At 45.1% G+C, this 14,537-nt stretch overlaps 1 protein-coding gene across 1 annotated transcript; it reads left to right on the top strand.

The window, feature by feature from the left end:
* The first annotated feature begins 2,024 nt into the window (after positions 1–2,024).
* On the top strand, positions 2,025–11,339 carry e2f7 (E2F transcription factor 7). The gene is made up of 13 exons (XM_076722545.1): positions 2,025–2,075; positions 2,615–2,725; positions 3,084–3,389; positions 3,839–3,998; positions 4,120–4,359; positions 4,858–5,013; positions 5,099–5,242; positions 5,386–5,544; positions 5,668–5,749; positions 6,725–7,067; positions 7,865–8,042; positions 8,576–8,967; positions 9,834–11,339. The coding sequence occupies exons 2-13, from the start codon at positions 2,624–2,626 to the stop codon at positions 9,984–9,986; spliced, it is 2,415 nt and encodes an 804-aa protein (XP_076578660.1). The 5' UTR covers positions 2,025–2,075; positions 2,615–2,623; the 3' UTR covers positions 9,987–11,339.
* The last annotated feature ends 3,198 nt before the right edge of the window (positions 11,340–14,537 follow it).

The raw sequence follows: 14,537 nt of genomic DNA, 5'->3' as shown, positions 1-14,537 counted from the left end.
CGCTGACTAACAGCATAGAAAATGATTCAAATATTATTATGATGCGTGACGTGACCAAGTTAGAGCACAGTTGGCTGTGTTCTGGCAGCGAAGGATCGAAGCATGTAGCTGCCAGATTTTGGGGTTTTTGGGGTGCTAACCTGTGCTGAATTGGGCAATATGGAACTGTGAAATTAGCTCCTGTTAGCCAGTGTCGACACCTGGATCTGGTTATTTCTTAGTCACAGTTTGGATTTAGTAAGAAAAGCTGGTCGCTGAAGTTTCAAAATGTGACGACTACAGTTTCACACAGAACAACCCGACACAACCCTCCCATAGCCCAACAATAGGTGCATTTGTTTGACAATTAGAGTCACTCACAAGGAAACAATCAGCACATGGAAACAGTTTCATCTTTCACAGCTGTGCACGCATATTTTAAAGTAAGTTGCTGACCTTTTTGGCTTGGGAAGAAGATGAAATAGTGCTTTTTTTTACTCCTAGGATTGTTTCATTTGAATGATTTTTAGGAGTGTGAGTCTGTAAAAGCATAGTATTGATGAGGAAAAAGGTAAAAATTAGAGAAAAGTCCAAAAAACAGGACTTTTTTGCTTATCCCTTTCATCAGCTTTTGACCCCTCAGATTTATCTCAGGACCCCTTTACGGCTCCAGGTCCCCAGATTGGAAACCACCTAGTCATAAAGGTTTTACAACCACACTTGCAATAAAAAAGAAGGGATGTACGTTAATACTCTATCAGAGCAACACAGACTATGTGGTCTGTTTAAGATGTATTGCATTTACTGCACTTTGCACTGCACTCCTGCTTCACTGGCACGTATTTGAATAGCGTTTGGCGGCAGATTGTGTGTATTGGGGGCTACTATTATGCAAGCACTTGGGGCGAGTCCTCAGACACCCTGTTTGCATGCAGGGCGGGATCCTGTGTGCAAAAAAAATGACTCCTCACTCCCACCAAAACTTTTCGCGCTGTAGCCCAACTTATATTAGCGCCACTGGTGCTGTCTCCCTCCGCCCTCCCCGGCCTCCCATCTGTCTGTTCCAGCCGCAGAGCTAATTAAGCTGCAGGCAACCGCAGAGACAAAGCCTTGATGATTAGGTTAAACGTATTAATAGCGGGTTTCTAGGTGCGGGGATTTACTTCTTGACGCTGGTGTCACTGAGGGAGCAGACGCCGGGGGGAGAAGCCAAATCTCTCAGCTGAAAGTCAAAGATCGTTTATGGTCAAGAGGGTCACTCGCTCAAAAAAAAAAAAAAAAAAAAAAAAAAGTCGATTTCCAAAGGAAAAAACGTAGCAGTATGGGACTTAGTACTAATTGTTCTCTTTTCGAACTACTCGGAATATATTAGATGTGTTTACTTGTATAAAAGTGACCAGTGTTAGCAATTATGGATATAAGTTGTGATTCAAATGACTCAAGTAATGTTGAACTATTTCAAGTGCACCTATGAAGTTCGTGTCGAGCTCCATTTCTGCTTGATATAGTCTTCTACAGTGTGGAGAACACTACATCAGGCAGTGTTTCATGTTGAAACGTCAGTTGTTTATAAACTACCTAAAACTGCTGACCATAAGAAACAGGTTTCCCCGCCGCCATTTCTGTTGATATACCCAGAAAAACTTACAGAGTGAGACCTCGCTTCTTTCTTTAAACTCCCCTCAGGCTGGACAGAGCGCGCCGGTTGCCCCGCCAACACAACTCTGGAGGCGTGGTCGTAACCCACGTCCATTGGTTGAGGCTGAGGCGCGCACCCGAGCACAATAACGCTGACTGGTTGGAGCTGAATGACGTAGCCATCACCTGGGTGCTGATTGGCTGGACTGAGCCAGATGCCTGAGAGCGCCAGAAAACAAGCTTGAGCGGGTGATGCTGGACTCCACGGGACAGTGCAGTTTCCGCTAATCGGACAGGAGTCTTTAAGGACTGTAGATATAGGCTGAGGAGGACTACCCGCTTATTTTAAAGAGGGAAATTATCTGCTATGCTGCTCTGAAAAACTACGCACTGACAAGCCTGTGACAACGGACACTGAGCAACATTGGAATATTATATTTATTCAAAATCGGAGAAAGGTAAGGAATGGTGTTTTCCCTCCAGTTGTTTCCTAGTTGTGATATGCTTATCAGCTGAGCTAGTAACGTTAGCCGAGTGGCTAATTACAGCTAAGTTATCTTTTATGACTATTAATAAGTAACAGTAACATAGTCGTTGTCTTTCACAGGCGCTGCCACACCTAAGTGTATGCACTCATTTGGGTGAATTGGCCCTATACTACGTTAATAACGTTAATGCTCCACCTTACGTTACAACTCAGATTTAACGTAACTAATTAAGGTCATGCAATAATACATCCAACTTCCTACATTAGCTGCGAGTCAATAGGTTTAAGGTTTAGCAATAAACCAGAGTGTTCAGGAGGGAGGTTGATAGTTAGGTTACTGCCGTTAGCTTGCTACGGGCTAATTAGCTGATGGTCTTTGCGCCAAATTCAGGAACACTCGTTTTCTGAGCTGCTTGAAATCTCCTTAACTTCCCCTTCACCTCTGCCAATGTATTTTACATGGATCTGTTTCTGAGTTTCTACACGTACAAATCCTTTTTTCGACTACAGGTTTCCCAGATGGAAGTTGAATGTCTTGCACTGAAAGACCTCACAAGCCCAAGGAAAAGTTTCACCCTGGAGCAGGAGGAGGAGGAGGATGGGGGGCACAATGAACAAAAGGTGAGATGGCCCACTGCTTCAATCTTCAATCCAAGGTGTGGTCAGAGCGGGGCAGCAGGTCCGGTATGTCTGCAGCTGAGGGAGAGCTGCACAGCTAATCAGAGAGAGGTTTAGAGCAATGTTGTGGCATGTTAAGAGTCTGTGAGATATGGGCAAGGCTGCAGTGGGGTTTGGCTTTAAGCAGCAGGGTTTTCATGAGATAAAGTGGGCAAATAGTTTGTGGATTGGGGAAAAATCAAATGCAACAGCATGCCTCAGGTGGATGTCCTCCATGTGATGGAGAGCAGCAGCTTTAAAATGACTGTTTTCAACAGGGTTACATGTTATACGGTGTTTCACTCTGCTGTCTCCGTCACAGGAAAACATCTGCAAGGAAAAGAGAAGATCCACGCCAATGAAATCAGCCGAGTCCGTCGTTCCGGTTTTGCTGATAGGCAGAAAAGGTACCACCCCCGACCTGGTCCACATCACCCCCATCAAACACACGGCTCTGGTGGAGCCCTGGACGCCCACGGCCAATCTGAAGATGCTGATCAGCGCTGCAAGCCCAGACATCCGGGACAGAGAGATGAAAAAAGTGCTCTTTAGGCCCATAGAGAATGAGGAGAAGCCCGTGAGTCCAGATGTTGTGCCGGAGGATACAGAGGTGGAAGAGTCTTGTCAGGTATGTGAGACGAAACATTTCAGCACCCACCACAGAGGCTAAGAGCTAAACTGTATTTTAAGTTCTTGGTTTAGCTCTCGGCCAGGCAGAAATCCATTAGATCGTAGGTCTTGTTTGTTAGTTAATTTAGGGAAACGCTCTCTTGGGAACCCAGAATTTCCACAGTCTTAGTCCAGGGAAAAAACACTCGCGTTAACAGCTGACCTCTCAAGATAACATGTTTTCAAAAGCACAAATGCAATCACTCACTTATGCATAATAAATGAAGTCATATTGAATATAAAACGGCAGCCGGAGCCTAAACCGCCCTGAGCTTTTTTCCCAGCCTTATAGGATAACATCTTTTTTGGGATTGAAAGATATTTTTTTCTCCCCTTAGCCTGTGTGAAATTCTCTACATCGGTGGTAATTCACAGAACTGGGAAATGATCGTTTATCTGTCTGTCCAGTTTGAAGCCGCGGAGGAGGAGGATGACGCTGACAAAAAGCCGAGCAGGAAGCAGAAGAGTTTGGGTCTGCTGTGCCAGAAGTTCCTGGCCCTCTACCCAGATTACCCACCGCCACACAGCCCCATCTGGATCTCACTGGACGAGGTGGCGACCAGTCTTGGTAAGAGTCTGAGTCTCGGGGGAGGGGGGCTAGACATGTCCCAGCCTGTTTTTATCCAAATGTGAGCATGTTTCCCCAGAGCAGACAGGTCATTTCCCTGCTCTCGCACTCTAATCGTCAGGGGTGGAACGGCGGCGAATCTATGACATAGTCAACGTGCTGGAGTCTCTCATGATCGTGGGTCGGATAGCCAAGAACAGCTACACCTGGCACGGCCGTCGGCAGCTTGAAACCACGCTGGAGGAGCTGCAGCGGAGGGGCCGGCAGCAGGGGTACCACCTCCAGATGGAGCTGGCCTCCGAGGCCAGAGAGGCTGGTCCGGGCCGCGAGGATGACGGAGCGGAGGGAGACGCTGGCAGTGGTAATGAACCAAGAGATTTCCACTAGCTTCCATTTTCCTCTCCTCTCCACCTTTGCATGTGTTTACATAGGCTGCTCTAACAGCGGTGAGAAAGGAGCTTATTATTGAACCTAAGACCATCAGTTCAATGCCGCACTTGTAAAACTTCAAGTGTTGGTTTTATTTCAGGAGCAGGTGCCACCAAATTAACGCTACGGCTAAACGATAATTCCTGTCCCCCTCGCACTCACAGGAGTGAACACAAGCCTGGTTTCCATAGCGATCCTACCTCCTCTTACACACACAGAGCTTTTCATCCACAGGGTGTGTGTGTGTGTGTGTGTGTGTCTTGACTTGTCAGTGTGGCTGGGTGACAACAGCACTCATGACAAAGAGGTGGTTTACAAAGGTGAACCCTGGGAGCAGGCTTTGATGACCATTAAGTGGTTAATGCGAGCTGCTATTGTTGTGGCTTATTGGATGTGATGGCCTCATAATATTTTTCTCTGTTGTTTGTAGCTGGTGGCAACAGGAAAGACAAATCTCTGCGCATCATGAGCCAGAAGTTTGTCATGCTGTTCCTGGTGTCCAAAACTCAGACAGTAACTCTGGACGCGGCGGCGAAGATCCTCATCGAGGAGAGCCAGGACTCGTCGAGCCACAGCAAATACAAAAGTGAGGAAGAAAGAATCGATTGTATGTGAAGCAAATCCCGTTTCTTCCGTTCGATCAAAACTAAACCTCACCTCTTGATCTGCAGCCAAAGTGCGGCGACTGTACGACATCGCCAATGTGCTGACCAGCCTGGGCCTCATAAAGAAGGTCCACGTCCGAGAGGAGTCGGGCAGGAAGCCGGCCTTCAAGTGGCTCGGTCCTGTTGAGTTCAACACCTCCGCAAATGCTGGTAAGAGTTAAAGACTGGCTTTGTTAACTCCACTGAAGTAGTTCAGAAACACCCCTGAACCCTTCCTCTGCCGACAGTCATTCAGATGTCATTACCGCTGTCATGCTAACTCAGCCTTATCGTCTCACTGTCATCATCTTTAGGAAACAGTGTTAACGTGGCAGCTGTGACCACACAGCCGATGGCGGACCTCAGAAAAGCCAGGATGGCCCGCCACGGCTCCTTCAACATCACGCCGACGTCTGTGGCCGTCCAGCGGCAGGTCAGCTCTGCGCCCAGCAGTCCACGCCGGGAAGCTGCGGGTAAGTGGCCGCTCTGAATTTGGAATTTCTGACGCTGTTTCATCGGCCAAACGGAACAGTTTATCACAGTCGAACGTTTTTCTGTTCCTGTCTGATTAATTGGTTTCTACCTTCACACTGCAGGTCTGCCAAACCAGCCCGTGGATTATTCCAGAAGGACAAGCAGCAGTGCAGTGTGTCGACTGCAGTTTGGAAACAGCCCTGAGTGAGTTTATACTAACACACACACTTAAGGCTTATTTTTCTCTCCATTTGGCTTAGATGCTGTGAAAAATGCTTAGAATTGTAGGGAAAACCCCGATTCTTCTTCGCATTTCACAGTTGAGACCTGTCTTGTTTAGATTTATCTGCAGTCATCCACCACAGATTTACTGCACACAGTCGCTCTTCTTGTCAACAGTTGCCAGGACTGTCTGTCAGTATCAATGTAGAGCGTCCACATCGGCTGCCCGTAACAAGAGATTAGACAATAAAGTGGTCTTCTCAAAATTAACTCCGCTCTCACTCTGAGGCTAAACAGTTACATCCTAATGGATACTGGTCTTAAAAGCTACCGACAGTGACTTCATTATAACATTTCACGCTCACTGCCAGTGTTTGCACTGGCTCATGTGTTTAGCTTTAGGCCGCGTGCAACATGAGCTGACTGCTGTGGACACGAATAGCTTTTGTCTCTTATGAATATATGCATTGGCTCCATAGAAACAGTGTGCAGTACTTCATGTTATTTCTATGGTCGGCCAAACCGCTGCTGCCTCAAGACTGTGGCTGTTAAGTGTTTATGGAGGGAGGGAGATAATAGGACATAGAAGTGTGTGTTGAAAGGGGATATTTTCGACATGAAGCTGGGTGAAATGCACCAGAGGCAGTGGTAGCCCACAGGATATCAGTCAGGGGTTCATAGCGGGGAGGTGGTCAGCTGGAAGTTGGCACATGAGCGAGAGAGATCAGAGAAATCGAGACCACAAGGACTTTTCCAGGGGTTCAGGAACCTCACTGCGTTTTGACCAGCGAAAGCCTGGAATTTAGCTCCTCTGGCGTCGTTCCTGGTGCCGGCGGCGATGCATTCAATGTAAAACTACCTGACTCAGTAGACTCAAGACTGACCAAAGCCTGCAGGGATGAATGCTCGAATTCTAACGACCGCTCAGTTGTTGATGCTGTCTGGTTTCTTTTGCAGGAACTGTCCCAGCGCTGCATCGCAGACCTCCATCCGCAGCAGCAACAGCCAGCTGCCTCCATCCTCCGCCCATCCCACCCTGCTGGCGCCTTCCCTCCACCCGGAGACCCTCTTCACACCCTCCTCGTCCTCTCCCCAGTGCTTGGCCTACCTGCCCAGCTTGTCCCAGCCCTCGGTGGTCATGCTGTACAGGGCGCCGGACAAGCCCGACCAGGCGGCTGAAGGCCAGAGATCGCCGAGGTTGGAGTCTGAGGAGGGGAGGAAGAGGAGGAGGGAGGAAAGGGAGGAGGAGGGGGTGGCGGTGAAAAAGAGGGGAACATCTGGGTTAGAGGAATGTGACGTGGTGAGTGTTTTTTTTTGTTGTTTGTTGCTGTTGTTTTTGGGGTTAAAATAAATGTGATTAGCGTTTAGCATCAGCCATCGTTATTGTCATTTTGTCCCAGACTGACTGAGTAAAATGATTATATGATATCTCCCCCCAGATTCAACTTTAATTAACATGCACATCACCCAGAGAGCATCTGCACACTTTACAAATCAGGAAAAAAAAAAAAAATGAGCGAGCCATTCCATCAAAAGCTCACGCATGAACAGCGAGCCAGTGCACAGACATCAGTCCCATTGTTCTACGATCCAGCTTCTTCGATCCAGTGCGGACTCTGGCAGCTGTGCAGGCCGTTTTCGCCCATCCTGTGATGGTTGTTACTGGATAAATGCCCTTTTTATATTCTGTGCAGTATATTCACATGCTGGATTGCGGTCTGCTAAATTGAAAATAAGAAATACTACATGCCGGCTAATGAGGATAACTCATCCCCTGGTGTAATTAAAGAGGTATCACATTAGTGATGAATAGGATATTTGATCACTGGAGATCCCTCGCCATTAGCTGGGCCACACAGTCCTGGTGATTGAAAAAGTCCCACTTTTCATGATAAGATGGTCTTTTAGAAAGGCACACCTGAAGCTTTTAAATTACTTGGCGGGCGTTAACTGGTTTTAGTTGCTGAAGCATAAATTATCACACATCATGATATTAAATGTTCATTCATTACAGATTGTAGAAGTTGGCTCCTCTACATTTACTGTCCATCATGAGGTCCAGGTTTATTCATTCTCACTGTCTGTGTTTCCTTCCAGATGAGAGCTGAAGCTCACAGGGAAGCAGCGGGGGGTTCACAAACAGGCAACAGCAGGACCTCCCCCAGTCGCCCAGCAGGCCTCTGCAGAGAGCAGCCTGCTGATGGGAGTCCAGGTGGCAACAGCAGCAGAGAGGCCGCCCAGCCATCACACTACCTCTACGTGCCCAACAATGCAGGTACTGTATGCACAACTTGTGTCTGAATTGTTAGCTTGCATGTGTTCGTGCAGCCTCGTTTAGCAGCACACAGAGTTAGCTATAGCATGTGCTATATGAAGAAACATGGCTTTGATGTTTGGATGATGGATAAGCGGATTTTTACCAAATGGAAGCCTCTGGTACGCGCTGATCCTCGATTAATTAGACTCGTAGTCCCCGCTCGAGGCAAAATCGGAAGTTCTCTGTGAGCTTATACAATTTCATTCCACAAAACAGAATATTTAACATATTATCACGATTGTACACGTGAAAAACACACAGGAATACTAACCTTTAAAACCTTCAGCCAAGAGACTAAACTTTGAGACTAAAAAAAGTACATTCTTTGCTTTACCGCAGCCAAACCAGTCCACCGTGATGATGAGGATAAAGCAATAAAATGTCAACTTAAGAATGATGGGACACTTCCTGTCTCAGTACAGGTCAGGAGAGTTTTTAGTAAATGTTTTACAATAAAGTCTTCCTGTTTTCTCCTCATCCACCTTCTCCAGGTCTGAACAGCCTCAACTTCCTCCTCTCTGCCAGCCAGCCACCAGCTGGTCTCGCACTTCCTCCCAGCGGTGTCCCCACCCTGGCGCTGCCCTACGTGCTGCTGCCCTCTTCAGCCCTCTCCCACTACCCCCTGGTGGCCAGCGGCCTACCACAGCAAGGCTCAGACGCCCACAGCAAACTGAGCTTCAGCCTGCCCGCTGTGATGTCACCTGCCCACTTCATGGTGGGCGCGGCGCCGTATGGCCTGGCAGCAGCATCAGAGATCGGCAGGTCGTCGGTTCCATCGCCCTCCACTCCAGAACAGAGCCGACTGTACAGCTCAGCGGCAGCTACTCCACATTCTCCCCCAGGACCACGTCAGACTGTCAGCATCAACACACCAGAACCACTGGTGAGACTTTTCTATACTGCTGTAGTCCACACACACACACACACACACACACACACACACACACAGGTCTCAGCCCTAAAAACGCATTAACTTCAACATCATTTGCTTTCATAATGAGACGTGACCTTTCTGGTATCAGGCAAAATGCCACAACACAGCTTGACATGAGAGCAAGTGCAGCATCTGTTATGTGGAAGGTTTCCCCTCATTTACTCCTTTAGACACTGTCTGTGCGCCGCAGCGGTTCAACTTGATTAATCTCCAAGTTGTTAAATAGGGATTAATGTTCTTGTCTGCAAAAGCCCAACACAGCCTGCAGGCATTGCTCCTCTCCAACAGAGGCGTGTTTAGACAGCCCGCCGAGGCGCTGGATGGCGAGCGATCGCAGCGTTAGAGACAATGCGACGAGTCAATGACTGTGCCTTATAGAGGAATCAGCCAGGAGCGTCCTCGCTTTCCCGCCCACTTTCATTTTCAATAGAAGTGGAGTGACACCTTCATGAAAAGGTCCAGCCGCTAGTTGCTGCAGTGTTTAGTCACACTGCACGCCAAATCGCTGTAGAGCTGAAACAGTTATTCCATTGATTGATGATTAGAAAGACTGAATACTTCCTGAGTTCGTCAGAGTGACGTTTCTTTGCTTATATTTATTTATAGTATTGTTATGTTATCATGTTCTGGCAACAGTCAGATTTGAAGCATCCAGAGATGCTCAGATGTTGAGCAGCAGTGTTTTTAGCACCAGAAAAAGCTCACACCTTGAGTCCTCGAACGCACCTCCAGAGAAATGTATGAAAATGCTCCGAGCTGGCGACAGTATATGGTGTAAATGTGCTCCCGTCTGACATCGCTCTCTCCCTTTGCAGACTCCTCATACTCCAAAGGAAACCACATCCGCTTCGAAGGCTTTCTTCCAGACCCCAGGCGCACTGGGAAATGTAGTCAGCGCTGTGCCAGCTGCCCGAAAAAGGGGCTCCGCGCAGAGGAGACTGGACGTCGGCCACCCTCCAGCCAGTTAGACGTGCGAGGAGATGGAATTTGCGGCTATTTGAACACTCAGGTGTTGTTCCTAAAAGTGAAGAATGTGGTGTCAAACCATTGGTGCTTTGTTAGTTTATTAATGAATAAATGAATGGTTCGACTGAGGCCTAAAACTCTTTCCCAAAATCTGAAGATTTAATGGTGGGGGGTCGCATTTTGAAGTGAAACCCTTCCGCTATTGGTTGTGATGTGAACAGTTCAGATGTGCCTCATGGTTCGACCGTGGGACGGGAGATTCCAGAGCGAAGGGTGAAGCAGTATTGCCAATGTGACAGTGCCCTCCTGTGGTGGGAGTCGGTCACTGCTGTATTTTGTATTTCAGCCTTTTAACTTTCCCCTCCCACACACGATCAAGCTACCTGATTCCCCATCACTTGTGTATTATAGCCCAATTGCTATTTATATTTTAGTTAATATATGTTGATTACAGGGACTGTAATGGAACATTGTCTTTGTTTTATAGCACTAAGGATATGACGAATGTATGTCTAATATCGAAGTGATTGTCTTTCGTTGGCCCCTTCAGGTTTTGTTACGTTATCAAGGTATAATAGGAAATCTGTTAGCTGCTGGTCACCGATTTACACCGACAGCAGCAGACAATCCTCCCTTTGCTCGTTTCAAATATCACTGTGAGGAGAAAATCACTAAAGCCTTAAATGTTTACAGCCAACCGAGTATCGAAAGGAGCTGTTCTCAGACAGATGTTACTGGTGCCATGTCACTGAGTATCTGCAACCATGGTGCTGAATGGTTAAACACCAAACCCTTTGGCTCTGTTACTGACGACAAAGGGACAATGTGACGACGCTCTCAGGTACTTGAATACTTGCGACTTTACTAGAGATATCAGAGTACTGTAAAGATTTTTTTTTTTTTTCATCCAAGCAGAGCAGACTTCAGGTTATATGCTGTCTTTTTTTTTTTTTAGCAGCACTGTTCTACATTCATACAGTCAGGAGGCTCCCAGTATGACCACAGTCTGCTGTTGGCCGGTACAGTTGGGGGTTGAGTGCCTTGGTGAGAGGAGAGTCGATGCCTCGGTGCAGTCATGAGCCCACTGACCTGCCTTCCCGACAACCCAGCCAGATGATTGGTGCTTTGTACGGGAATCATTCAGGAGAGCTTAGCTATGTCACGCCAAAGGGTGCACAGATGATCCACTCTGACCGGTGGGTGTGTAGTCATTAATGTACAGTTTTATGTTAAGTTTGTACATTGTATTCATAGTGCCATTTCTACTTTCAGCCAAGACCGTTAAACGCTGCTTTACTGTGTTTCAAATAATGATCATTGCACTGCTAGTCGTAGTAGTCGTGTCTGCTGATCTAATTTTCACAAAACTGAGCTGTAGCTGTGCTCTCTCTGTAGTTAATGACCCCCCATACTGGTTTTCTTCTGTATGACCTCTGCAAACTTTAATTAAAAATGTATTTTCACCAAAGCTTTTATCATATAATTCTGATTTTATCTTGTTTTTTTTGTTAGTATGAATTATGCAGCAATCCAATTGACAGATTTACAGATGGCTTCAGTTTACCCATTTACAAATGTGCAGATGCTACCAATAACTCAGGGTCTAATTCAGAATGGCTCAGCAGATGGAAGCCAGCCACGCTCATGTGGTCGGATGACACACTTCACCGCGAACCCGTTTCCTGTTCTCGCTAACTGCAGTGTTGTACGCTCAAACATAAGATGGAACCGATGATCTGGGCCCACAGTATTATGGTACACATTGTTGGAAAATCTGTGAAAAATCAGGGGCCGTTAAAAATCAAATTCCAGATTATTGGTAGACACATCAGTAAACTGTGGTTAGAGTCTTAATTATAATGAATGAAATTCTATTGGGGAGAAACATTGAACGCATCAGATGCCATCTCAGCAGCAGATAAGGCTGATTGAGCCACGCTTAAAAACACACACGCACCAGCTGTCTGAGGACATCAACATCGAATCAAAGCTTTTTATATCGGCAATAAAACCGAGCTGAGGGAGCCGCCAATAGATGTTTGGCCCCTGCGAGGCGTTTATGACAATAAACCTCAGCAGATGGGACGATTAACTTCATATAGATAGATAGCTTAGCCAAGTATCTGCTGTGGCCAAATATGCTTCGATGAAAGCGCGCTGTTCCAGAGGCAAAACAGAACAATTAGCTTCCATGTATACACCACTACTATTTGTGTATGATGACTGCTACTATAAGTACTACAGTAGATACTATTGCTACTCCTACACAATGTTAAGATGCAACTTTTCTACTTTCCAATTATTGCTAGTTGAAACAACTGCTAGCACATCCATGCTACTGATGTTAGCGAGCACTGTGGGAAAGATTTCCATTACAACTTATGGCTGTATTACTATGACTGATAGAACTACGTCTAGCTACTCGTACACCACCAGTACAACCCAGTAGTCTAACTCAGTGGTTTTCAAAGTGGGGGCCGCGGCCCCCTGGGGGGTCGCCAGGGGACACTAGGGAGGCCTCAGAAAATTTGAGGGAAGATAGCAAAATTACATAATAATAATCATTATTAATTACTAATTATATATTTAAAATCATTATTATAAAATATAATCTAATTATTTTTTAAATCATCATTATAAAATATAATTTAGAAACATATATCATATCGAAATGTTATTTGCCATGTTCATCTTTCTGATTGCCTGCCATCGTTCATGACGTCATGAAGTCGCATGTAGACCTGGCGGTTGGTGCACTGACAGACATTAAGCCAAGGCTTGACAAACTGTAGGAGCCATCAAGCCCATCCGTAATCTCTGTCTGTCGCACACACACTTAAGAGGTTTGATTTCTTTTGTTCTGTCTGTCAACAGTTTGTTGAAAAGTTCATTATTCAGTGGAAATATAATACACTGTTGAAAACATGTTCGTTAATAATATTCTTATGTTAAACAAATGTAATAATTATTGAATAGTGAATAAAAGTAAGAAAATCATTCTAAAAGTTGATGTTTCTTTACGTATTTTGTAGCATTGTCGGTGGGTTTGCAAAGGGGGTCCCCAGTTAGAAGCTAATGCTGTTTGGGGGGCCATGGCATGGAAAAGTTTGGGAACCCCTGGTCTAACTGACAGATGAACTTGGTCTTTAGGTGAAACAACGTCTAACATTACAGTGAAGTAAGGATTAACCTGGGCTAGCTTACATGGAGTAGTTTGAAATATGCTCATTAGCTTTTTCACTGAGAGTTCGGTGAGAAGATGCATGGTAAGTTATGTCCTTATGTCCTAATTTATCACTCCTCTGTATGTATAGGTTAAAACTGGCCTAAATTTGGTTGTAAGGTGAAAACTTTTTAGATACATATACTTTCCTGACATATTGTTTCAACAGTGTTTTAAAGATTCTTTTTTTAAAGTGCAGTCTTGTTAAGACTTGCTTGACACAGTCTATAGTGTTGAAATGCCTTTGAAACAACAAATATGGAACTCATCGTTTAGAAAGAAATCTATATTTTTTAGTCCTGCAGATCAACAAAACCGTGCTTATCAGACATGCCACTACTACTGCCCACTTACATTACGACTGGTAGTACTATTATTGCAGTACCACAAACCATTAATAGCGGGGTATGTTCTCCATATGTTCAAGAGCATTCAGTGAGCATTAATTGTCCCGTGGGCTTAGTGATCCCCCACAAAAATCAATATAACATCGTCCTTCATTATACTTCATTCCTCTTAGAAGGCAAGAGAGCATGTCTCCAGTTACAACTCACATCAAATAACTTCAGAGCACTTGTGCAGGATAAGTCAAAAGAGTACTGTAAGACAGTGAAGGAGTGTTAATCTCATGCTTACAGGGTTCCGCTTTCCTTTACAAAAAGGGCAACGTGTTCATTTAAGGGGAAAAAACATCAGCAGTCTTTTTTTTTCTGGTTAGTTTCTTTCTCACTGTTAGGATTATTAAACCCAGATTATTGCCCGGTTTGTAACACTTCAAACAAAGAGCTCTGCGTGTGAATATCAAATCATGTGAAGATGTCCTATCATTTTATATGAGTCTTTCACATTGCTGTGGTGGACTTGTAGGCCCCTTTTTAGTGAAAGCAATGCTTCAGCTTCACCTCAGACACACTGATAGATTTTCAGGTTCAGGTTCTGCTCTGCAGTGCAGGATCCTTATATTTTACCAAGTGATGTGTTGTAGGTAATGAAAAGATATATTTTATTTGAAAAAAAAAAAAAAAGTAATTTATCTGAATTCCTTCATATCGGCGGTAGCAATTAACATGTAATTAACAACCATCTACATATTTATAATATATGAATAGACATTAAATAAAGGGGGAATGGCTAAAATGAAATGAAAACATCTTAAATGTTGAAATCAAATGCAAAAAATGAGCAGAACCTACCCTATCGTGAATTTTTCAGGTATTACTAAAACCAATTCTATTTCGTACAATCACTCTAAAAGCTCTACCACTTGTGTATTTTTTTTCTTTATTATTTTCTTTATTATTTTCTTCTTTATTATTCTTTATTTTTGATT

Source organism: Chaetodon auriga, chromosome 22, assembly GCF_051107435.1.
Source record: "Chaetodon auriga isolate fChaAug3 chromosome 22, fChaAug3.hap1, whole genome shotgun sequence".
NCBI lineage: Eukaryota > Metazoa > Chordata > Actinopteri > Chaetodontiformes > Chaetodontidae > Chaetodon > Chaetodon auriga.
This window is presented reverse-complemented; position numbering and strand designations above follow the sequence as displayed.